General features: G+C 35.9%; 1 protein-coding gene across 1 annotated transcript; it reads left to right on the top strand.

Annotated features, from left to right (window-relative positions):
• The first annotated feature begins 13,653 nt into the window (after window positions 1-13,653).
• Window positions 13,654-14,609, top strand: LOC116201223 (precursor of CEP9-like). Its single transcript, XM_031532364.1, has one exon. It carries the CDS (start codon window positions 13,751-13,753, stop codon window positions 14,189-14,191), a length of 441 nt encoding a protein of 146 aa, XP_031388224.1. The 5' UTR covers window positions 13,654-13,750; the 3' UTR covers window positions 14,192-14,609.
• Window positions 14,610-26,247: the final 11,638 nt, after the last annotated feature.

Here is a 26,247-nt window from a genome sequence, read left to right as displayed (position 1 = left end):
CAGAACTTAGGTTGAATCAGGGTTTGGCCTAGGGCAAAAGCTTAATATTGTAAACTTACATATTTATATCTCTTCTCTATTATTATTATGAAAAGCCGTAAAACTTCTTTCTTTTTACTTTTCGTTGCGATTTACACTTAGGTTGAATTGTGGTAGAATCTGCAATATATAATTTAACTAACTATAACCATTAAAAGACACATAAGGGTAAATTTCCTCTCTCTTCCCCCTTCTCTTCGACATTGTTATTTTCTTTCAACTGTCTTTCCTTTCGTCCTGATTTCAACTTTCTTCAATTTCAGAATTTCCTTTTTCTTCCGCCTTGGCTCCTTACTATTGAAAACCTAAGAGACACCAATAGTTATCTTTTCCTTGGTCGAATAATTTTTTGGTTCTTTCTTTAAAATAATTCCTTAATAACCTGAATAAAATGTAATTTCATACAAATATAGTCACATGAAAACTATTTGATTCATTAGTTGTTTTCATATACGCCTTTTATGCGTGGCACGGATGTACTCATGTATATGTATATGTATATGTATATGTGTGTATATATACACACTATAAGATTCTACATATACTTCCAAGAGATTCTGTCGGTCAAGAATATTACCAGCATGGTGCTTGGCACTTTCCTAATTGTCCAGTAAACAAAACTGCTCGTGCACGCTATTGAGCTTTGGAATCATGTAGGAAAAAGTATTTGGCTATTTCTTGTTCATCATACGGTACTCAAATAGACAATATTTCTAGATCGATTACTACACTTGTTAATAATATAATGCTTTCCTTTCTCTCTTGTGTTTTTTTTTTGGGAATAATTTTTGGGTATCTTTAGGTTCCTTTTTTTTTTGAGTAATTTTATGAGAAAAGTGGGAGGAGGTTGCACTTGCAGGCAGGAGTCTTCCCCATGTCCCAGGAGCCAACCACATGGAACCCTTTTCAGGAAGAATCTTTGTTTTTCTTTTTTTGGAAATAATTACTTTTTTTCCACACCAAAAAAGCGATATTTTCCATTTTAATTGGAGATTTCAGAAAAAGGCCAAGAGAATTCCGTTCTCGGGCTAATCAGGTGCTTCACTTTCATTTTTGTTGAACAGACATGATCGAGGTGAAACTATATGGATTCGATAAAAGAACTCAATTGATGCACTAACATTTTACGAAAGATATATTTAATTGAATTCTCTGTTTTTTTATTGTGTGATATTTTATATAATGAGATTTAGATATATACTTTGCAAAAATACGGTAAAATTAATGTCAAGTTTGAGATCCTTTCTCCCGTCAAGGATGATTATTTTATGAGACAAAGAAGAGTGGTGGGGAACTCTAGCATTTGGTGGCTTTTGGAAATTTTCTCTTTGACCACACATATATATATATATATATATATATACATATTTATGCACTTTGACCATGAATTAATTGCTCATATAAATAAGTTGCAAAAAATGGTAGCTAGTGCGGGGATTTTGTCGAGGAAGCTATTCCATTGGACAGCCCCTTGTCAAGAATCCCTGACCATTGATTAAACAATAGGTGTATATATATACACACACACACATTAATTTTAGGTGGCGTCTGTAATCATTACAAATATTAATATTTAAGTGGGTTATAATGATATTAGGAAAAAATTATGTATAAGAATTTATTATTAAATAAGAGAGAAAGACAAAAAAAAGAATTTATTATGTTGTTGAATTGATCGAATAATGGAGTGGAGTGAAGAATTTATTATTAAAAAATTAATTATAATAATGATTAAGAAAAAAATATATGGAATTTATTATTAAATAGGAAATAAGACAAAATAGTAATAATTATGTTGTTGAATTTAAAAAGAAATGGAGCGGAGCGGAGTCATTACCAAACGAAAATACATACGTAGTTATCTGGTCCAGTCTAAATCGAAGAAGAAATTCAAACTGACGAGGGCTCAAAATGGGAAGTTTCTCGTGTCTGAATAGTCAAACATTTTAATTCTTCCTATTTAAGATAAAACAACATATCTGTTAACTCTATGAAAATGGAGTTATTCAGTGCCTTTTACGAGTTTATTTGGAGTTAGATTCTCGAGGTTAGGTTAGTTTAGTAGATTATAATTTAATTTAGCATTCATTTGCGTTTTGGTAGGATTTTAGATTTTTAAGTGCTTTTTGGTGTTTTTAGGTATTTTGGGAGTTAGTTCATGAATATCGATTTTGCAGTCTCTAAGTTTTCAGTATTTTGAACAGGTTAAATTGGAGTTAAATGGTGTAAATTGCATATCAATGGAAAGCCCATCGAGTTAGGAGCATAGCGGTTCAAACGGTTTGTCAATCAGAGTTCCAGTGAGGAAGATATGGTCAAAGAAATTCCCTACGCAATAGAAATTACAGACTCAGACGGCCCCAGCTGTGAAATTGGAGGGCTGCAGCCCTTTAAATCAGCTTACTCCGACTCTTTCTTGCTTAGTTCAGGATTTTTCTTGATATTAAAGTTCTAAGAGAAGATTAATAGTGGAGATATATTTGATCATTTTTAATTAGATAGTTATAATATTTCTAGAGATAAAAGAATTCTATTTAGGTGGTTTAAATTACAAAACAATATCTTTTCATGGAGAGAGATTTTCGCGGATTCTAGGGATGACCTTTCTGGACATTTAACCTAGAAAAAAGAGTGCTGAACATTCATTCATACAGAGAGGAGGAAGAGAATGTGACCTTTGGGAACTAGATGAGGTGGAGATCAAGATCACGGTGACCATGGTTCGAGTTGGAAGACCGGCTACATTATTCTTTCTCGTTTCTCTTTCAATCCTTGATATCATGTTTATGTTTTCTTTTAGGGATTTTATGTTTAGCATTATGATGATGATCTAAACTCCAATATCTAGGACTTCAATGGAGCCTAGTACTTTTATACGGAATTATGAATTTTTTTTTCTCTATATCTATTGAATTCGATTGAAAGCTTATTCTATCTTATTCTTAATTCGTTTAATTGCCTAATCACCAATTAATTTGATTAGGAAATCTAGATGAGCTTCGGAAAGGAATTCTAGGTTAACCATGGATAAGATAGACTAAGTTTAGTTTGAGTTGGAAAACTGACTATTTGTGTGAGGGATAGGAATATACCTGATCGCCTTAAGTAGCCAATTAAGGTTGATGATTAATAGGTTCTCGCTTATTAATTACTTAGGAATAGAGTACTTAATTTGATATAAGGAATAAGTTTCTGCAGCTCTCGGAAGAGAGGTAGAAAAATATCACCCTAGATTAATAATTTATGAATTTGCTAGAATATAGAGAGAATAATCGATTCTGTGTAATGTACTAGAGGAAATTGATAGTCCTAGATTCATCTCCATCGATTTTATTCGTGTTTACTTTATCGCTTAAGTTTAGTTTTTAGATTTAATTTAATCCACTAATCCAAAATTGATCGTTTGGATAAAAGCTACTTGTGATGTGTTCGGTATTCACCGAGGTCTAAATTAGTCTCTATGGTACAATACTCTTATTTACTCTATATTACTTACTCGCTAACGTGCACTTGCGTTTATCTATTTTATCAGAACAATATGTCTTTTATTTATTTTTCTGGTAAATTTTTTGGATGTATTATTCAATGATTAGAAAATTTCTTTGTTTTGGATTTGGTTTCAGTAGGCCAATGAGGCCTAGAAGTAGGTAGGGAGATAGGAAAAGGGAAGGTCCCAAAGCAAATGAGAATTGAACCAAGAACAGTCATGACTTTCAAGTCTAAGGCGTATCCCACTTAGCTGATTTCCTTCTCCAAATCATGTTTTTCAATCTCATTAAATGTAGTTCATAATAACGTTTCATGGTGCAAATTTATGCCATCAAAAGATTCTCCCTCGTACGTGGATTAATTCAAGCAGTTTGGTGCTTATTTAGCTTAAGCAAGATTTCTGGCTCGAGTTCTTGTGAATACAGAAAATCCACGTTGGAAAAGTTTTAACATTTAGTGAGTCGATCCGGCTCGATTGGATTAATCGGGGCCCAATCGGACTTTCGATTATCAGAATTCACACCGAAAAAGTTATCCATCATAAGAGCAAATATTGAGTGAAACTGATCCCAGCAAGCCAACGGAGTCCCACTTACAAGCATCCGCTCAATTAATATTTTTTCGATAACTACACAAATTGTGCTGGCTAGATAGCCGTGATATAAATTTATGGATTCTTCAGTATGCACAAGATAGAGTTGGAACATAACAAGCGTCTATTAAGAATACAAAGAGGATGATAAGCACATCTTATTCACAAGCGGAGACTATGATCGTAGCCTATGAGTACAGCCTTTCATATACATTCCTTCAAGATAAGGAGGTGACCCTCCGTAGTTTACGGTCTGCAGCCTGGATCTTGTGTTCCTTACGCAGTCCATCGCACCTACCCGGATGCAGCTGTCCGGATTGTTTTCTTTCCAGCAAGACGATTGTGTTCAGCACCGTTGCTGAGGTGTCAAAGTCCAAACACGGACAAGAGGCTTGTTGCTTCTTTATTCATCGTCAATAATGTCATCGAGCAACAGACTCAGTCGATTCTTTCACAATTAGGCATCAATTTCGCTAGCTAGACTACATCACATAATGAGGGATGAGAACGATCAGAATCATCTTAGCATTAGATCAACAATACAAACAAGAAGGCAAATAATCGCAACTCCTGAATAAAAAGCGGCAAATCTCTCAGCTGAAGCGGAATATACCATGATGTCCGAACTCCGAGCATGTTTCTCCCTTGAAAGTATAATTCGCAGTCAACGTCGGTGTTGCCGAATTTTCATACTTCATTAATTTGAAGTTGACCCACAATTATAATAATATTGGAAAAGTGGGGCAAATATGTAAATAATCAAAATTATGGTACCAAGTTGTGAGAGATGAATTTCTTATAACAAAATGTGTTTGAAAATGTGTTTGAATTTCATCCTATAGTCATTTCTCTTCATCCTTATGAATGTTTCCTTTCAATGAGACGCAAAAATGTCTTATAAATAGATGTTTTCAGATCAAATGATACGAAAGAAACATTTTGTTTAGAAAATTTCTTGTCTGTCCTCTCTTTCCACATCTCTCTAAAATCACTCTCGTTCTTGATCTGCTACAGAAGATTTAGAGTGAGATTTAGTGATCCTATTAATATCTATACGTGTTCAAGGATCGATTTCGTCATTGCAAGACGCAGTCTGTCATCGGCTTCTTTGTATCCTGGAGGTTTATTCACAGAGATACCGATTGGACACTATCGGTGGGGCAAATAAAGCCTTAAGGAAAGCGATTATGTGCCTAGAAGCCATCTCTCATGTTTGTTCGTTTTCATCAGCCCCGAGATCCTGTTCTAACAGTCGGCAGTCCCTTCGTCCCCTAAGCAGCAAGAAACCATGGCCTTTCTACATCAACAACCAAGCAGCACCATTGACGTTCTCCTGGTTACAAATGCAATATATATTAAACAGTATTAATTATTATGAACTCGTTTGGAAAGACTCTGAATGCCGAGAATATCTCTGGCTAGTAATAGTTTATAAGTGGGCGGTAAGCATGGTGGATCAAAATGACAAAAGGAAAACAACTTTTTAAGAAATTCTAAAAAAAAAAAAGGAGACGTAGTACAATAGTACGTATTTTCGCTTAAGAATTAAGAGATTTTAGATTTGATTATCACTAATATGACTATATTTTATCCCTTTATTAGATATTTATTACTTTGTATTAAGTTTTTATATGATTTTTTAAAAATGAAATATAATATATTTCAACAAAAGAAGAATTTTTAATTGAAATTATAAGAAGAATAGTTGTTCCTTTAGCTCAAGGAATGATTGGTGGAGTGAAAGGACCTAGCTAGAAAACCCGAAACCTTGGGAGAAGTCAAATCGAGGAGTAATGATGGAACTTTAGAAACTCCGAATAGGGTCAAAATCAGTGATAAAAATATATATGGCACCAAAGAATTAGGTCAAAATTTCAGCTTTGATGTTAACCATCCTTTTAATGGCACTAGGGTAGTTATGGAACAAACTTTTTCGATTACAAATATGATCATGAGTTTAATATAACAAAATAAAAATTTCAGTAACTAATAAAGAGGTACATATAATCCCACAACAATTATCGAATTTGAAATCTCTTGATTACTAGGCGAAAGCGTGCGCTACTGCATTATACCTCTATTGATTGGAACAAATTTTATTCGGGGTGAATTTGGGGGCCGACGCCCAATTGCTTAAAAAAAGAGTAAATCAAGCAATACAAGAGCAAGATATACAGACCCCCTACAATATCACCAAAAAGCATAAAATCAAGCCAAGTGCAGCTAGTCAAACTATGAGTTCCGATAGGAAGCGATTACGTATGATTGGCTAGTCAATCTGCATATCTAGTGCCTTTTATTTTTGAAAGTCTTGTTTCCTTTTTCTTCATCATTTTTCTAGCACCCAACATACATAAGGTGAATTCTCACAATTATAATGACAGTTTCAGTCTCGAAATGTAACTTTTAAAGAGTCAATAGACGAAACTGGCCTAGGAATTCAATTCAACAGTGCGGAAATGAAAATTGCAAAATGCAAACTCGATGGAAAGTATATGAGATATGTTACACAGACTTCCCTGCTCCAAGGAGGGCATTATTTGCCCTTAGCATGGATTTATGAGATTAAAGAAGCATCGCCAGGTGCATGTACGTTTACATAGTTTACTGGAAAGTTGATCAAAATGCACTGGATAACAGTAGAAGCATTGTATGGGGCCAATGCGCACCGGATGCCATGTATCCAGAAACACGATTTTTGGCATTTGGAGAGTAATGTAATCCATACATATAGAAAGAGCGTTGAAACAAAGTTGAATAGCATGTGGAGATGATCAGACACGATGGCCCAACTCAAGGGATCTTCTCTTTGTGCCAGGAGCTTCACTAAGCAAAGTGCACCTGAGTTCAACTGCAAGAAACCCTAAGGAGTGAATATTTTGTCTGTGACATATAAGCCAGAAAAGCAAAACAATTTGAGGATCACACCTGTCCCAACTTAACGAAATTAATCACTCTTTCCACCAGATAAATAAATCACTCCATGAGGAAAAGCTAATTAATTAAGGGCTAAAATACTTTAATTAGAGAAAAGTAGTATAGTATAGTGTCACATGCCCAGTATAGTGCAGTGTCGCATGCTCTCGCCTGGTGATTAAGCGATTTTAGGCTCAATTCTCGTCCCGAGACTACCTGTATTAATTTTCTTTTCCATTTCCTTATATTAAATCTATAATTCTCTTTTATACCCGCTTTTACTTAGTCTAGTTTTTTTTACACTTTCACCTTTTTTTTGCTTCGGTCTATCTTGAGCTTCGGCTCAGTTCTGTATACAGAAAAAAAAGAAAAAAAAAAGGAATTACTTTAATTATACACTGTGCTAGACAGTTTATAAGGAGTTATGATAGAACTCTTTCTTGTTAGGGACATTATCATATTTTGGAGAAAAGGATGGTGCACGGGGACTACTTTGCTAAATATAGAGAACACTCTTTTGTAAAATATCAATGCATTGATCAAAGAACGTGTACAGTAGTAGCGTACGTTTTCCTCTGATAACTAAGAAATTTTTAGTTTGATACTCATCTGGAGACCACCCATGTCTCTTTATTAGTCATTAATATTTTTATTTCATTTTACTAAGCCTATGAACCTCATTATGTAACCGAAAAAAAAATATTGATGCATTGAGAAAAGACGTTTGGTAGAGTGATTATTATTACTGGGACTTCATAAGCCACTTAATTTTCTTTGCTTCAAACCTACTAGCTAGACTATTATGGCGCGCTCTTGTATATGACCCAAAGATTATATAAATACTCATTTTTTTTATTTTTTTAATCATTAAATGTAGTATCACGACAAGGTCAGATAATAGTTATAGTTGCTGCCAAGAATATCAATTTGACATTGAAAATCTTTCATATTTTATGTAAAAGAAAAATGGGGCCCCTTTTTCTTTGGACTACACCCACGACTGTACTCACTACTCATGAATGCCACTAGCATTAGAATCAGTGGCTTGTACTGCAAAAGAAAATGGGTTCTGTTTGGACGGTTAGGCAAGAATAAGAATATGGGCTTCCAGATTATTATTCTCATTGAATTATTATATAAAAATATTTTTTTTCTACTTTCATGGAGGATCATGAGTCTAATAAAGAGACCGGAGTAAACAAAAAAGGGAGTACTAAAGTCTCATGGTCCATTAATGAGAATCGAACCCAAAACATTTTGATTTTAAACCGAAAGTGTCTACTATTGCACACATTACTTTATTTCTCCAATTATTTTGCAATAGAGAAATCAAACTTTTGCAGATTGTGAACTTGTATGCTTCCAATGGGATCGCCTGTTAATGCCCCGCAATGATAAGCTTTCCAGGAGTCAATTTTAATTGCTCTCAGATTTATTCTCGAACATTATTGGCATATTTTATTCCCTCAATTCATAAATCAAATATCAATTGGCATCTAAGCTAATCAGAGTTTTTTTTTAATTCTTTTTTTTTGCGCCTTTTAGAGGCTAACCGCGATCAGATCACTGATTAAACCATTACATACAAGAAAAGGGTCAAACTAAAGTGAGAGGAAAGAGTACAAAGACAAATGTGCTTCACTTAAATTTGTCGTCGAAAAGATACAAGAAGAGCCTTGCACAGGAGCCACTGATTAAGTATTCTGATATTTTTAATTGAATTAAGTAAAATTCTTGTTAGGCCTATAAACAATGGGACCTTCTCTAACCCGAAAATTTGAACTAATAAATTATGTTAGATTATGATATCCAATATCTTTTCATTAGATTCTTTTTAACTTTTTCATGTGGATTTTTTTTTACTCTCACAATAATAAACATGTAAAAAATTGTAAACCACGCTTATGTAAGTGGACTTTATTACATTTAATAATACTGCAAGGTTAGAAACTTAGCAAAAGCAGCTTATTGTTATGGCCAATTCGACTCTCTTGGCCTCTCAAACAAGAATATAGTGACAGTAAATTGAAGATACCCCGTGCTTTCATTAAAAAAAATTATATAAATATATATTTTTTCTTTTGAGTGGAGAGTAGTACGAGAGGATCCTTTTATTCTAATTGGGGTGGTGCATGTGTGGTGGGGTTCTGCAAATTAACAACTAACTTTTAAGTTATCCTTGGAAGACAACTATATGCTAAGATAACATTATGGCATTTCTTGTTAAAGCCTTTAAATGAAGCCGTCGAAGTGAGCTAACGCTTACCTCAGTCCCCACACCAATGGGCATACGGTGGGTTTAAATGCCCTAAGCCTATGCAGACGGTCACATCAATGGATCCATTCATATGTATACATATATGCGTGCGAGAAGTCAGGTGTACGTATTGCAATCTTATTCTATATATAATTCATCATTCTTCATTCTAGCTAGCTAGCTAAGGCAGTCAAACATGTAATTGGTGCCACAGTAAGGTTAATAATCACATTTTGGATTTTCATGCATACACAAATGGCGCACGATGGTATTTGCTTAATATTTTCATCAATCAGTATCACATAGCTATATTTATTAATTAGTCATAACATTTTTGTTGCAGTAGTAGTAGGGTGTTCTGAACATTTTGAACAGTGTATATTCGTATTGAAATTGATACGGACATACTACTTATGCCATATAGCTAGCTATCACATTATGATAAACCCGATTCTCACGACCTTCTAACAGAATCCGAGAGAGAAAACCCTTCATTAGTAGTATAACCTAATATTCTACTCTCTTCAACCATTATAGGGTAAATATGTTCGCACTATATGGACAGTTTGTTATTATAATTAAGCTTAACCGCCCGGGCTAATAATGGGACAGCTAAGCGACATTTCATTACTATGAAGGGTCAACATCAAGCCTTTTATTTCTTATTGTCGGCCCTATCACTTTTCTCAAAAGGGCGTGCCGAAAAGCTCACAATTCACAAGAACCAAAGAATAAAGCCCAGTTACATACATATATAATACGTATAAAGCAGAACTGCACATGAGATGGATGTGATTTGCTCTTGTTAACATTCAACCATCAAATTAAAAAACAATAGTTCTGACGTTCATTAATTTCATCAACTAGCTAGACAACTGATAAGTGCACCTATGTATTAGTATTTTCTTCTGCATCTATTGTCTTTTTTTGTTTTTTTAGCTTTAACAACATACTACCTTCTCGATAAAAGATGGTAAAAAGTCAAATGTCTTAGAGATTAAAAGAGGGGAGTATTATCATAATGGAACTATTAGAAAGCAAGAGCCCTGGAACAAGGGGCAGAGCCAACAAACAAAAGCAAAGATTAGATCCAAGCAACGAAATCATGACATCTTTGGACACTAGACTTTGCTAAAGAGTGGGCAAATGAGTTTCCTTCCCTCATAGAATGCTGATATATGACGCAGCTGAAGTGGAGAAATGAGAGTTGGATGTCGATAAAATTCTGACGGTACTTCCAGGGCCCTCTGGAGCTCTTATTAATCCACCCAGTAACCGTAGAAGAGTCCAATTCAACTATAACGCAAGAACCAAATAGAGAAGGATTTGAGCTAGAGAGATGAAGAGCTTTCTTGATAGCAAGTAATTCTGCAAAATTGGAGTCAATAACACCAGCCGTGGCAGCAAAAAGGCACATAATGCAGCCATGGGATTTGCGTGACTCCACCGCGGTATTCCATGTGAGCCAACCCATTGGAGGAGCATGGCATGTGTTTTTTGGGTTAGATCATCGTTGAACACCATCTGAGGAATGAAGAAGATCTGCGGTAGAGTAGGGGAATCCTTCGCAGGTAGCCTTCATCCAAATGGATAACTGAAGAAAGATAACATCCAGGAGATCCTTCGCAGGTAGCCTTCTCGATCATAACTTTCCTGCATTTTCATTATATTTCATAGATAGAGATGCGAACCCTAATTTTACTAAATTCTAACTCTATGCAGAATTTCTAAGTTAAGAGAATCTCCAAAATATACATCAATTTCGATGTATTTTCATTAATATATATATATATATATTTTATCGATTTTTAAGTTTCATTCTATATGAAACACATTCTCATAAAATCCATATTAAATAGAAATAATTAATTAGACATATTAATATATTTTCATTTCTACATTGGTTTACTTGTTCCACTAGCAGCTTCTCTCCTCAGCACATTTGCAGGAAAGGCCTAAGGGGTAATTAATTTAAATGTTATTGCACTATACATGCTAGTAAATTACTTAACGTTGTAATAAAATAGTTCAATATTAAGTAAATTACACATATTTAGAATAAGTTGAGCTTATTCTGAGAAATTAGTTGACTACATTACTTAGCTCCTAGTAAATTACTTACATATAAAGTAAATTATAGAAACTTCAAAGAGTTTCTATTTTCGTTGTTAGTAAACTATACAATGAAGAGTCTTTCCCGCGGTTCATTTTACTTTTTCTTTTTTCCTTCTCTCATCCTTTATCTTTGCTTTAGTTCAATTTCTTGGAGATGGTTTGTATTTTGTGATCTTTTGAACTATATTTTGTGAGAAAATTTTAGATAGTCCAATCTCAAATGAACGGTGAGGAAGAACTAATAAAATTTATTTAATTCTTTAATGAAGAATAATTATGGTAATTATCCGAGTGATTAGTATCAAGTCCCTAGTTTCATGCAATTTGATTGGTTTTTCCTCACGCCATATGGTGGGGTATAATCACCTAATAATTTCTCATATTTTGTACTTTCATTTTACTTCTCTAATGAAGTTTCTCATGAGTTATCAAAACAATAAAAAAAAGAATCTCGGGGGAAAATTTTACTTAAACTTTTAGTAAAGTATTTGAGTGTACAATACAAACTTTTATTTTTAAATAATTGTACCATAGAATTTTTCAGATTGATGCATTAGTATCATATCTTAATCTTAATACGTTAAAATAGGCTTGTGCAACACAATGTTGCCACGTGCCTTTCCATTTATAGCTTTCTAAATTTCTCCCCTACAATTTTTATTTGAAAAATTTCCAATGAGTTATTTTTTTAATTTATGTTTTCCTTGATATAAACTAATAACCTCATCTAATGTTTTACATTTCTCAGTTGCTTTTTTCTCCATCTTCATTTACGCTCTTCAAACTAACTTGGTGAAGAGAGCGAACCCTATTAATATTTACCTTTTCTCATTACTTCCAACGAATATTAACTAGCAGTAAAGGTCAATTTAATATCTTCTTATTTTGATGATAAAGCTAATTGAATTTTTCTGAAAGTTCTGGTTACTGAATTAATGTATATATATCATGTAATTCCAATTAAATTCCTCTTGTATCAACGCTGCAGTTAGTTATTTTTAATATGCAATCTTAAGGACACAACAGATAAGAGGCATAACTATTGTCTTCATGAGAACATATAATTCCTAATTCTATATTATAAAATGAAAACAAATTCCTTGATATTTTCATAGTTTTCACTATCGATGAATATTAAGAGATGATACTTTATTTGATTTATATTTATTTAGATATAACTTTATGTTATTATCAAAATAAATAGATTCCGGTTTGGAAAAATCATAATATTTGGGTTACAAAAATGATATAAAAGACTAACTTTTCCCAGTAAGTGTTTCTAAATCCTGATATAATGGGAAGATCCAAATTTATATGACAAAATTTGAATTGGTTAATAGAGAAGCAGACTAATCGAAGAATCTTATGTGTGAAATAACACAACTAGCTAGATCGGATTTGAAAATTTCAAATTTCCAATGCCTATACAATAATTTTCGATTATAAGGAAGACCTATGGACTAGTATGAGTCACGAATATTTCAAGTATGTTCTAATGCCTATACAATATATATCGTGGTTTATAGATTCATATAAAATTTAAAGAACTTCATTAAGAAATATGTGCATTGAGAAGATCGATGACACAAACCTGTGCATCCATATGCTACATTTCTTTCGTAGAATCTAATCCATTTTAACTTCTTAGCTGATCTTATTGTGCATACTAAACAAAACTATGGTATCTTCTTAGTGGGGGAAAAAAAAACCTGGACTACATACTTAGTTCAGGAAAACAAACTGCTATATTATTTTTGAGGGGGGTTTTAATATTTATAGTTATCTTTAAGTGTGCACCACCAACTATATGAAATTATACTTAATGGAACCCGATTATTCAGGATAGAATTAGATTGGCCATCTAATTAAGGGATAAATTTCTTCCGGTATGAATTTTTCTTCATTCATAAGATTCAAACTCAATACTTTTTTTTAGTGTGTATCTTCATATCTGGAAGTGCAATAGACTCTGATTGGTCCTTTCACAAGATTCAAACCCGATACCTTGTGAATGGAGAAAATCCAATACTTTACCTTAAGAGAATTAGTATGGAACTACTCAAATCAACCCACTTTGGTAATATTGCTATTTATAATAATTTTGATCAACCAACCTCAGCCAAACCACGGCAATATTTTAATAAAAAAAATCAATGGTCAAGATCCTCATAATCTTCCACTTTCTCTCAAGTATGTATAAATAGGGAGGGTGGCTGAGAACTCAAAACTCATTCTGCAGCGAACTACAATACAACTTCCATATAAACAACTTTTTTCTCTTCCCTCCTTAAGAAATAAAAGAATCCATCTTCTCTTCCTCTTTCATCCCTTCAATCTTGCTTATGGCTTCACTTCTACTCCTTCTCAACTGTAATATCGCTCTTGCATTATTCGTTTCCCACGCACTGGTTCTGTTTGCCGAGGGAAGGCCCATACCGTCGCTGCGAGACTTTAGCTCGATTTCAAGTGTTGATCTCTCTATCGATAAAGCAGTGAAGAAAAAGGTGGCCCCGGCTGTCATGGCACTGGCCAATCGACAAATTGGGTTTGGACAGTCGGATTTGGCCAACATGGATGACTTCCGCCCGACAAACCCTGGGAGTAGTCCTGGAGTTGGCCATGCTCTAGAGGATTTCATGAAGAAAGCTGGCCCACGGAAAGGGCTACAGCACATAAATGTTGACGATACCCATCCTCTTACTGGGTCACGAACTACGGGACCTGGACACAGTCCCGGTGTCGGCCATGCTGCGGGGAATGTAAATTCAGAACCCAAAGTCTAGGCGTGCATAGTCATACTCAGAAGCGCCAGAGGTATTTGATGTACAGCTATTGATGGTGAACCTCTCACGTGAATAAATTCCAATTCGGGTTTGGATCCTGAGCCCGGGAATGTACTAATAAATAAGCGATGGATTATTCTCACGGTGACCGTGCCCTTTTATTAGCTATTATGATTTTTATTTCGTTGTATTAGACTTATGTGATTCCTTTGTAACCGAAAAAAAAAAACAATTGATTATGTTAAAAAGTAGTTTCTATTATTACCGCTCTCCTCTATAAAGAAGACGAAAGAGAGAGAAATAAGGTTATGCCTAATGTATGTATAGTTATTATAAGGATTGTACGTATATGTAGTATGAAACCATGTAATAACATTTATTGTGCGTGAAAAGAATGAAAAATATTGTTTGGTTTAGTTCCGAAAAATACAATTTCTATACGAGAAAATATTTTTTCTTAAATATATGGCAGCCAACCCAAGCCTGTAGCTTTGTTGAAGTTTTGATGTACTGAGTGGTTCTTCTGATCTTATCTTATAAAATTACTGGTTGTTGATCCCTGCGCTGCACAGGATAGAACGTTAAAAAGAAAAATTCAAAGCACGCCAAGATGAAAGTGAAAAGGTAACATAGATTATTAAATCAACCATCAGAAAAGAGCTTAAGTAACTCATTTTAACCATCAATTATCAATAACTTACACGCATCCAATAATAAGCCGAACATAAAGATGATAAAAACTAATAATTTACACAGAAAACTCGCGAATTAGTGTAAAAAGATGAAAAATGGAGATAGGTAGATCTATATTTTCATATTTGAGATTGAAAATCAGAATTTAAATAAAAAAAAGTAAAAAGTTGAATAACATACCTTTATGTCTAATGGTAAATGTACTTTTTGAGAGATTACATTTAGTGATAGCAGTATTTTTTATAGCCGAATCGATCATAGTTTATGTATGATCGATCATATTGACAACGTATCATACAAAATATCAATAAAAAAAAAGATCATATTTATTTTTTGAAAGCAAATATTATTCAAATCTATACAAATATGATCTAATTCGTTTTTTGAAAGCAAATATGATTCATATTTATGAAAAATTATGATATTTATTTTTTGAAAAGTAACTATATATGATCTCATGTGATTTACTTAAATAGATAATAAATCTTTTGTAAATACATATATGAATTATATTAATTCAAAAATGAATGAACTATATTATAAAATCTATATTTTTCATAAACAATTAAAAATTAGAAATTTATTTTTTAAAAATTCTCAAAAAATTGAGAAAATAATGACCGGTCCGTCAAATCTATATTTATCTTTTTAAAAAAATTTAAAAATTTAAAAATATTTTTAAAAGAGACCCCAAAAAACAAGAAAATAATGAACGGACCACAAATCTGTATCTGTATATTTCTAAAAATTTTAAAATTTTATTTTTTTGAAAAAAACTAAAAACATAAAAAAAGTTCCATTCACCAACGGAACGTTCTGAGATCATCTGGCCGGACCCACTATGTTCCCACTTTCATATAAACATAGATACCAAAAGAACAGTTATACGTAACCAGGAAAACAAGGATCGATGTTGCACTAGTTAGTTTACACAGCAAAACACATTTTCTAGGAGTATGTAAGTATTTTTTTTTCAGTGTGAACCATGATATCCGGAAACTTAATCAGGCTCCGACTAGTCTAGTCGAGTCGGGTCGACCTATTAAAGGGTGAAACTCTCTTGGCGTGAGTGTCTAAGTATTTTCGGCCGAGAGGACCTTCCACTTTTTAAGTTATAGCCGGTCAAGAATCACAGGACTCGGACCTCTTCTGAATAATATTTCTCCCAATCTATCAGTTTAATCAGTCCATCATCATTTGTTTAATCAGCAAGTTCTTTTTTGGGTTTTTTGGGTGAAATCAACAAGTTGTTTCAATGTTTTTCTATGATAAACATTATGTATTCACTTAAAGAGATTTTCACGTTGGTTATTCATTTAAAGAGATTGTCACCTGATAAACATCGGATCTACCTTAAGTGACGATCTATGTTAAAAATGTCATTTGATACACATTTTCAGATGCTTCCGTGCACGTGGTTGATTTCATTTGTCAATGTGACTGTTCCATGAAGAGAGTAGAGAGACCTTGTTGAAAGTGCTAAGAAGTAGGAAGACATTATTTGAGGGGAAAATTTTCAAAAATTAAAAATTTAAAAAGAAACTGAAAGAAATTTACTGATCATAAGATAGACGTGATGTTGACAGCTTTGAAAATATTCTAAGACACACAATAGAGGGGAGGAATTTTCTTTTAAATAAGCAGGAAAGTTTCCATACGGGGTAATAATTTGGGGACGACAAGCTCCCCTGATCCACCCCTTTGCTGCTCAAAAGTTCTTGATATTGTGTATGAGATTTGCACTTACTTTGGACCTTCAACAGTGGAGAAATAATTTAACAACATTATTCTGCACTTCTCATTTCCTCGAAGAGACCGAAATTCGAGATTCCAACAGTTGGAACTGCCCCACGGGCAACATATATATAACATGGAACCCAGTACACATATCATTCAATATATTAATATACATTATGTATACATGAGTATTAATGTACGTACAAAGATTAATGTTTTACAATTCTAAATTATGCAGGGCAGTGATTGCGTGTGCCTTCTCTTATTAGTTGTCTTGAAATATTTGCGTTCTTATTCAAGGAGCTCGTGGAAATTAGGAAAATTCTGCAATTGTTTATATTGATCTGTACTTAGTGGTCACAGTTAGTTGTCAGTTATGTTAATCTCAAATAAGCTGCTTTAACTAAGTTGATCTAGCGACATCATATGTCGTATAAGTAATGATCACTCAAAGCAGCTATAGGTGGGTTGCACATTCCTATTCATCGCCATCACATAACATTAATCAAATATTAATTGCACATTTTTTTAAATTTTGTTACAAGAGAAGCGCATGAGCTTATTAGTAAAATGATATATAAGAACATAGAAAATAAATTGTACGGGAAGTATGAATGATGAGAATATCAATCTTTGAGTCTCTCGATTTTAAGCCGAAAGAGTGCGTGTCGTTGTACCGATCTTTAACTGTTATTCCTGAAAGCACTTTCGTTTTATGGCTTGTACAAATTAAACATTTGGATCTGGAATATACTTTTACAAAACTTTCATCGAACAACTAGCCTAGTACACAAGTTGTCAATTTTATTAACAATATATAGTAATCTAAAGGCTTTTATTCGGAATGTCCTGACATCCTGTATCCGGCCGTTATTCTGCACAGATTCAGCAATGCATAGGTTATTTAGAATTGGTTTAACATTGATCCCAGGAGCCATATATTTTCATGGCTTGGAGGATTCGTCGCTGGCATTACTTTTCATGTTTAACTTTTTGCCAAATTAAGGCAAGACTAGTCGAGGTTAAGAAAACAACATGATCCCAAGCCACGCGTGGTTTCCGTACTTTCTCAAGAGTATTCATAGCGTATATATATGTGTATATATATATATATCATTTCCACCCATAGATCTATACGTATGGGACAACCATGGAATACAAGAAGAACATGGATCTGATATGCATAGACTGTCAAGATAAATGTGAGATCGACATGGAAGGTTTATTGTTTTTAAAATATGGGTCTTTTTAAAAATTTTCCTCCACATGCATGCTTAGGTTCTCATCACATAAACGATAATTATTCTATCAACAAAAAGTCTTCTTTTCAGGATAGAATAAACCAAAAATTAGCTGAAGCTAGATCTCAGATAGCACTGTCTGTGTTAGGTGTCCCTAGGGAAGACACAGTAGTCAAGAAATTTGAGATAAATTACGATAAGCTTAGGAGTGATTTCCTAGCACCCCATAATGACCATAAGAGGAGATGGCTCCACGAGACATTCTCCGAAGAATATACCAAATCTCATATCAGGGTAGAATGGACAGCATTCGTGCTAAAAAACTCCAACAATATCCTATTTTGGGATTGGTTTGAAAATCATTTCGCACCTAAAAGAATGATATGTGTAACTCAGAAAACCATAAAGTGGGATCTTGCGAATGCAGACCCGGTTGAGTCCACACATCCACCTTTAGGTACCATCCAAATAATCCATCAAAAAGCAGAGGTCAAGGCCTCTCCCTTCAAAGTAAAAGTGGACAATTCACTGGAACCCAAAGATATAAAAAACATCTTTGAACAAAATAATTTCACAAACCAGTGTCTCCACACCATAGGTTCCCAATTGGATAGGATAGAACAAGAAGTCACCAGACCTGTAGTCAGCCAGGTAGGGACCTCTAGTCAGTCGAACCAATTGAAACCTGTAGCCATAGAGTCTTTCAAAAAACCTCCCTTTAAACCACATGAAATTCCTATCTCTAGGAAACAGGAGTTTAGGCAGAAAATAGAGAGAAGATTAAAATCCATAAATCTCCATGAAAATTCCCCATCCATAAGCTTGCAAAAAATGGTAATCCCGGAAACTCCTCTTTCTGAAAAAGAGCCAGGAACCCCATTAAGAGCAACAAAAATCAAGATACAAGAGTCTCAGGGCTCGAATGTCGTCAACGCCATACATAATTCTGGAGATTTAGGAGCATTAGTGTGGAAGGAACCCCAAAAACCCTACTACACTACCATAAGTGCACCAGACCTAGTTTTGGAAGAAAAACCCACCATTGTCCAGAATAGGTATAGTGCCAATGCCATCTATGAGTGGAACATAGACGGGCAGTCTGAATATAACATACTCAGCGTCTTACAGCAGATGACAATGGTGTCAAATGCTTACAAGACCCAGACCCGATTGTCGGACCCAGCCATAGCACACATGCTCATAGCAGGGTTCACCGGCCAATTGAAGGGATGGTGGGACAACTACCTTTCTCCCTTCCAACAAAATGAAATCCTGACCAGCGTCAAGACAGATGAATCTGGTGAGATCATCTGGGATGCTAACAACGAAGACATCCCTGACGCCGTAGCAACTCTAGTCTTTGCCATCTCCCAACACTTCGTAGGAGACCCCTCTCACCTCAAAGATAAAAACCTAGAGCTGCTGTCAAACCTAAAATGCAAAAGGCTGTCTGACTTCAGACAGTACAAAGACACCTTCCTCACTAGGGTCATGTCTAGGGAGGATTGCAACCAGCCGTTTTGGAAAGAAAAGTTCCTAGCAGGTCTGCCAACCTTGTTAGGAGAACAAGTCCGAAACGAAATCAAAACAATAAATCATGGCCAGATACCTTACAAAGAACTGAGTTATGGAGAGCTCATCAGCTTCATCCATAAGGAAGGTATCCGAATGTGTACTCAGCACAGACTCCAAAAACAATTGAAAAAAGAAAAGGCCCAGACCAAGAAAGAGCTTGGCAGCTTCTGCCAACAATTCGATCCCTCTTTCCAGGTTGACAAAAAGGTCGACAAACCCATAACCTGCAGTGGGGACTGCAGCAGAAAACATAAGCCCAAACATTTCCATAAAAAATCTAGGATTCCCTCAAAACCACATGTCACTGAAAAGGAAAAGGGAAAGTCCATCTCCCCCTTTAAGTGTTTCAGGTGCGGGAAAACTGGCCATACCCAGAGGTATTGTCACCTCAACAAAAAGATTCATCAACTGGCGATTGATGATGACATAAAAGATCAAATCTGCAATCTGTTGACAGAGTTATCCGACTCTGAAACGGACTTCTCGACTGCCAGCGAGGAGAGTCTGCAGATGGATGAACTTGACTGGTCGACTGATGAACAGTCGTCAGAGTCAAAATCGATAAACGTCTTAACTAAGGACCAAGAATTCCTGCTTGAGATAGCAGGAGAAATCCAAAACCCTTTGTTGAGAACACAATATCTTGAAAAGTTAAATCAGGGCACTCTCGAAGCCGAGACCAAAACCCCTAATTATAACTTATCAGAAATCCTGAAGAGACATGGCAAAAAACGAGCTCACATAATCTCGTTTGATGCCCAAAAAGAAATCGATAATCTCAGGAGTGAGCTTGCTTGTCTCAGATTTGAACAGCAACAGCACTCCACCATAATTGGACGTCTCGAAGAGTTCGTTGCTGAGGCAGGGAGCTCTAGACAAGTCCTCATGACCCAGGACAAAAACCCAGAGGACACTCTGGCCCTGGACCAACCAAAAAATGACCAGCAGAAAGCCTTAACCATGATAGGGGAACCTTCTCCTAACAGGTGGTTGATCAGGATCAAGCTTGTCATTACCCATAATTTGTTTATTGATGCAACTGCTCTGTTTGACACAGGTGCAGACGAAAACTGCATTAGTGAACAACTCATTCCTGCCAGATTCTATGAAAAAACAACTGAATCACTTTCTTCGGTCAGTGGTACTAAGCTCGACATCCAGTACAAGTTGAGCGAAGTAGAAGTTGAACAAAATAGAGTCCGGTACAAAACATCATTCCTCCTAGTCAGAAACCTTAATCATGAGGTCATCCTAGGAACCCCATTCATCCAGCTTTTAAAATCGTTTCTTGTCACAGCATCTGGCATTGAGACGCACAGGCTTGGAAACAAAATAAAATTCTGTTTTGTCCCTAACAAATGCATTTACAAGATAGACTGATGTATTTTGCGCAGGAAATGGCCGTGGAATCTGCTCAAGAGTGGTTACACCATTGGCTGTTAGAACTGTGGCAAGACGAAAGTCTTGAGAAACTCCAAAAGGACATACAGGACGGGGAAACGAACTCTATGGATCGTATATTCACTTCATACATCCACAAAATCTGTGCCCTCATCGATCATCCTGTATCCCATGTGTTGTGTGCCCATTTTAACAAGCATTGCAAACAAATCCCTCTTTGCAATACAAAACCTTGTTTTCAGCACATCAACTCCACTTTAAAAACCCGGGAGGACTATGAGCTATTCATAGGTCACCTGGCTTTACAGGCTCCTGTAAGAGTCCATTTAAACATTAATCTGCCATAACCATTGTTTCATGTCTGTATACAGGAACATGGATCTCCCCTGGTTTGACCAGGTCGATAAAAGTTCCTCCTCTAGGAACAAAACCCATAAACACCAGGATCTGCCTCCCAAAAAGCGATTCTGCATAAAGTTCGGCCTCACGGCTTGGCGGCCTGACCACAGGCAACAACTCATCTTGGATGATTTATGGTCTTCCGTAAAGAATCCTCAAAAGGGTGAGGAATCCATAAATGCATTGGTTCTCCACATGGAGGAACAAAGCAACAGCAAAGCGTCCTTGCAGCAGGAACTTTGCCTGAAAATCGATTCGCTGCAACAAGAACTATCCCTCCAAAAATCCCAGACTCAAGCTTTCCTCCAAGACAGGTTAGTAGAGTTCGATAATTTCACATAGCACTTTGCAGAAATGCAAAGAGAAAATCATGCTCTAATGAAAAAATTGAAAAAGAGCGAAAAAAGGAGAGGTATTCTTGAAAAAGAAAATGAAGGCTTCAAAAAAGAAATAGAAAGCCTCTGTGGGGAAAGAATAAAAGTCTTAGAGTTTTCTGAGTCCTGCCTCAGAGAAAAAGACGCTCTTGATAATGAAAATAAAAAATTAAAGCAGGATTTGGAGTCCATATCAACTCCATCGATAAATCAGTCTGTGATTCTCCCCATCAGAAACCAGACTGAAAAACTGTTTTGGGAAAAACCCCTTGAGGTAACTCTCAGTGGCGTCTTCCCCCGAGCAGGAGAAATCCTGTTCCTTTCAAAACTTCCTGAAGATATCGTCTTAAAAATTTCTGAGACAAGTCTCCAGGATTTTACTACAACCACCATTTCCTTTTTCAAAAAACTCCTTCATTTCTGTGCATGTTCACAAAGAGGAATTGACGGATGGTTTTGGAATTGGGAAAGAAAAAACCATTTTCAAAATGATTTTCCAAAACCCTGTGACCAACACGAGGAAGATGATGATTTTGAAAGAACTGACATCCTACTCATGAATGGTTGCAGGCATATCCTGGAATTCTCGATCCCCAGGATAAGTTTTTATGTTTTCCCCTTAAAAGATAAATTTTATAATCACCATTTTGATTTTTGTGACCTCCTGAAATATGGAGTTCTCAAATCCATAATTCTGAAACCAGAGGATGAGCATCGACCGGAGTATCAGTCTCTCTTCGGAGAAAATGCTTGGGGATTAATCAAAAGGTCCCTACGTCGATCGTCCAGCCTCTTCATCAGCATAGAATCCTCTCCACCGGAATGGATCTCCCCCATAAAAGTCCAACCTGCTATCCATTACATTTTTATCTCTCCGGTAAGTTCGAGGAGCATTCTCACTCCGGAGGTAAAGTTCTGGCCAGCAGAAGGATCGATAACAAACCAGCTCAGCGATTGGCGAGCCTGGGTTCAGGTAAACGAATGGCACTGGCGTAAATACCCAGAGCATGTTCTCCAGTTCTCAGGTAACTGTCAAAGAGTTTTTCTGCACATCTCTCTCGTCGACCTACCAGCTCAACCAGGGTTCAGCACAAGACATGCTTTCCTGATTGACAAGTTCGAAGAGGAGTTCTTGCTAGAAGCTCAGCGCGATCACCGCCAATACGGCATCTAGCCCCCAGCAACCGAGAGCGTCCGCCCACTGTTTCAGACACGTGGATCATTACCGGACAAAAAAAAAACCTTTCGGCTCAAAAGGCTATGCCCCGACATAATCAGCGCAATCTCCGGAAGTGTCCCACCACTACTCACAGTGGTCCCATAACGGACAAAAAACCTTTCGGCGAGCGTGCCCGACATAAAGTAGCCTCCTGTCACCTTTTGCGACAAAAAAGGTCACTGTAGCTACAGTATATTCCCACTGAGCTCGACAGTAACCCCGCATGTGAGTGCACAGTGTAAAGCTGCACAGCGACAAGGCATCCACCACTGCCTATAAGAGTGCTCTTCCTCCAGCATCGAGGAGGACACACACCCGCAACACATAATTCACTCTTCCTCTCTTCCTCTCTTATCTCTTCCCACATGTAAACATCCGGCTCCCATAACCCGGATCCTCCAACCCCCTTTCTGTGTGTAAGTTCCAGTGTAAGTATGGATTGAGTCCTTACAGACTCTTTCCTTTTTATTTTAATGTCTTCTTCTTTTGTTTATTTCAAACTCATGTACTCCCTTCAGCCCATCATGGGCTAAGTGTTTGAATAAATTTTCCATGTCGATCTCATATTTATCTTGACAGTCTATGCATATCAGATCCATGTTCTTCTTGTATTCCATGGTTGTCCCCTACGTATAGATCTCTGGGTGGAAATGGTATCAAAGCCAAGAATAGGTGGGGATAGGATGTATATTCCGTTTAGGATACTTAGATCCATGTAGATCTCGTAGGTCATGTTCATCTAGGACCGCCTTCATGGTTGGTAGAAACTCATGTATCGTTCTCCCAATAGTGTATTCTTGCATATCCTATACAATGAACTGAAGCTGGTATAAACACGATAGGAAGAAGGCATAGATCACTACTCTCTCTAGGAGTCTAGATCCATTATCACTATATATATATATATATATATATATTTCTAACTGGTTACTAGGAATGCATGTACGGGAAACTGATAGCTAGTATATATTAAGCTCGAAGAAAGTCAGAAGAAGTTCCTACACCAGCTTAATTTCGGGTAAAAATTTTTATTTGAGATATTCAATAGAGATTTGTGATTTTCTAGATTCGTCGATTTACTTCCTTCTATTTTCTGATAATCTGATGAAATTTAGTGCATCTTCGAATGTAAAGTTTCAAGTCCTAATATATATGAAATTATTCTTCTCATGAGTGTACAATCTTAAAAGACGATGCGTGCACTTAGAAGATCCAAGCATTTTAGATTTAAAGAAGCCGTATATAGTCAAAAAGAGATCAAGATATGGTCACAAACAAGGATCTTAAGCAATAACACCGGCCATGATATTATTTCATAGTGCAGCCACCAACCTCATTACGTGTATATATTAATATGTCCGATAATTTTAATTTTATAAAATGAACATAAAATAGGCATATCACAAGGGAATCATTAAAGTTCCGGGTGATCATGAGAAATAATGGGTCCTCTCAATTTTGTCTGAAATAATATTGACTTTATTTTCTATAAAAATTGCTGCCCCACAAAGGCTTCCACAAGTTGAGGGGAAGGCTGCCCTCTAAATTCTTTAGTTCAAGAGTTGCCCGTAACTGCAAAATGGAATCTCTGTGTCTTTAAATTGGTCGTTCATCTGAGCATATTATTATTATCATTATTATTATTATTATTATTATTATGTAAGATATCTTATAATATCACTCGTTTATCAAATTTATCTCATGTTTTAAAAATTACTTAGGCATACGGCTTACATCTTGTTTCAAATCTATCATACCATCAATTTGTCCGTTAATAAAATGTAAATATGCTCTAAATCTATTCCTGATTTTACTTTTTTTTTTCTCAAATATATCCATGGTTTTAATTTTTTTTTTCAAATTTATCCTAGGCAAAGGGCCACATTGGCAAGAATGGGCTCACTTACGTTCCACGTTAGTAACACCGTTAAATGTTGATGAAGAAATTAACGCTAGGATAGATTTAGAATCAGTAAACCATGAAATAGATTTGAGAAATGAATGATACCATGAAATATCTGGCGTAATAACCCCTTGTTATTATATATAGTTACACATGCACACACATGGAAATCATTTGGAGACAATTTGGAGGCTACTGGAAAGACATAATTATAGTTTAGAATATGTTAGTTTTGCAATCTTGTTAGTTTTACTATGAGAAGGTAAATATCACGCCTATTAGGAGCGCCGACACAAAGACATTCTTAATTTATTAAATCAAGTTGCACATAGTCGAACTCATTCAACAGAAAAGGAAAAAAAAGAGAAATAAAGAGGGGTGTACGGCTGCTTGGACGGTCTATCCTTTGTCGAGGCAGGTCTCTCATGGCTGAAAAGCTAGGTACACAAAACCTGAGATTATTGAAAAGAATAGAAAGGACAAAATGTCTACTCGTATAAATAGCCGGTCAAGATTCAAATAAACTCTGATAGGCTAGCCAAACCGTCCAAATGAGCAGTGAACATTAAATTTCAGGTCAGTGGGATCTCATGAGGGCTTAGGTAGTGGGATGGTGCGTGGCATGGAATAGTAGTGGGTAATTCGCAGCCTTTGATGTACTTTGGAAGTTAATTAAAAGCCAAAATACTTAATTAATTATTTAGCAAAAAATTATTAATTAATCTGTGTTGAGTTATGAAACCTGAAGTACTGTGAATCCGGATCGAGATCGGCGATCCAACTCGCCGGTGAGTTGGCTGGGGGTTGCAGGGGGGCAACACCCCCTTGCTTGGGGGCTCGAGGATGTAATTAGGATTTATTCCCTTTATAAACAGCAGTTTATATCTCTTGTAATCCTAACTCAAAATAGTGGATATACCTGGTTTGGTGGCACCCCCAGACGTAGTCAGAATTACTGACGAACTGGGTAATCAATTCCGTGTGTCCCTTTTGCTTTTTCGTTCATATTGTCTTCTATTATCGTACATCAGTCGCAACAATCTGGAGAAGGGCTATCAATAGTTATATGCATGCACGACTCATGCTGTTTATTGCTGGCATGTGCCTGGAAAGACTTCGAACATCTCATGTGACTGGGGCACAGCTTTTATCTTCCCAAGGACAGGGAACTATGCTAGCTGGTGGCAGCCACTGAAATATATAATTATGCTGTTAGGAGGTACTCTGGAGAAGAATATTATCGTCCAAAAAAAAAAAGAAAAAAGAAAAATTGTGATCCATCACTAATTCCTCGAACGAGAGAGTATGATGTCTGACGTCACGTCTAGATTCAGACTAATCTCATTAAACTCTCGCTCCTTAAATTATAAGAGGCTCGAGTCTGCTCCTATGTGTGTGGGCATGTGATATAGAAACGCGCAAAGTAGGTGTTTAGAACGTACCATTTATACATGCATAGGTGGAGTAACATTTTCCTTGCATTTGAGTTTAGAAGAGGCGTGGCATGCGAGAGA

Source organism: Punica granatum, chromosome 3 (assembly GCF_007655135.1).
Source record: "Punica granatum isolate Tunisia-2019 chromosome 3, ASM765513v2, whole genome shotgun sequence".
Classification (NCBI taxonomy): domain Eukaryota; kingdom Viridiplantae; phylum Streptophyta; class Magnoliopsida; order Myrtales; family Lythraceae; genus Punica; species Punica granatum.
Note: the sequence above shows the minus strand (reverse complement) of the source record. Positions and strands in the feature narration are given on the sequence as shown.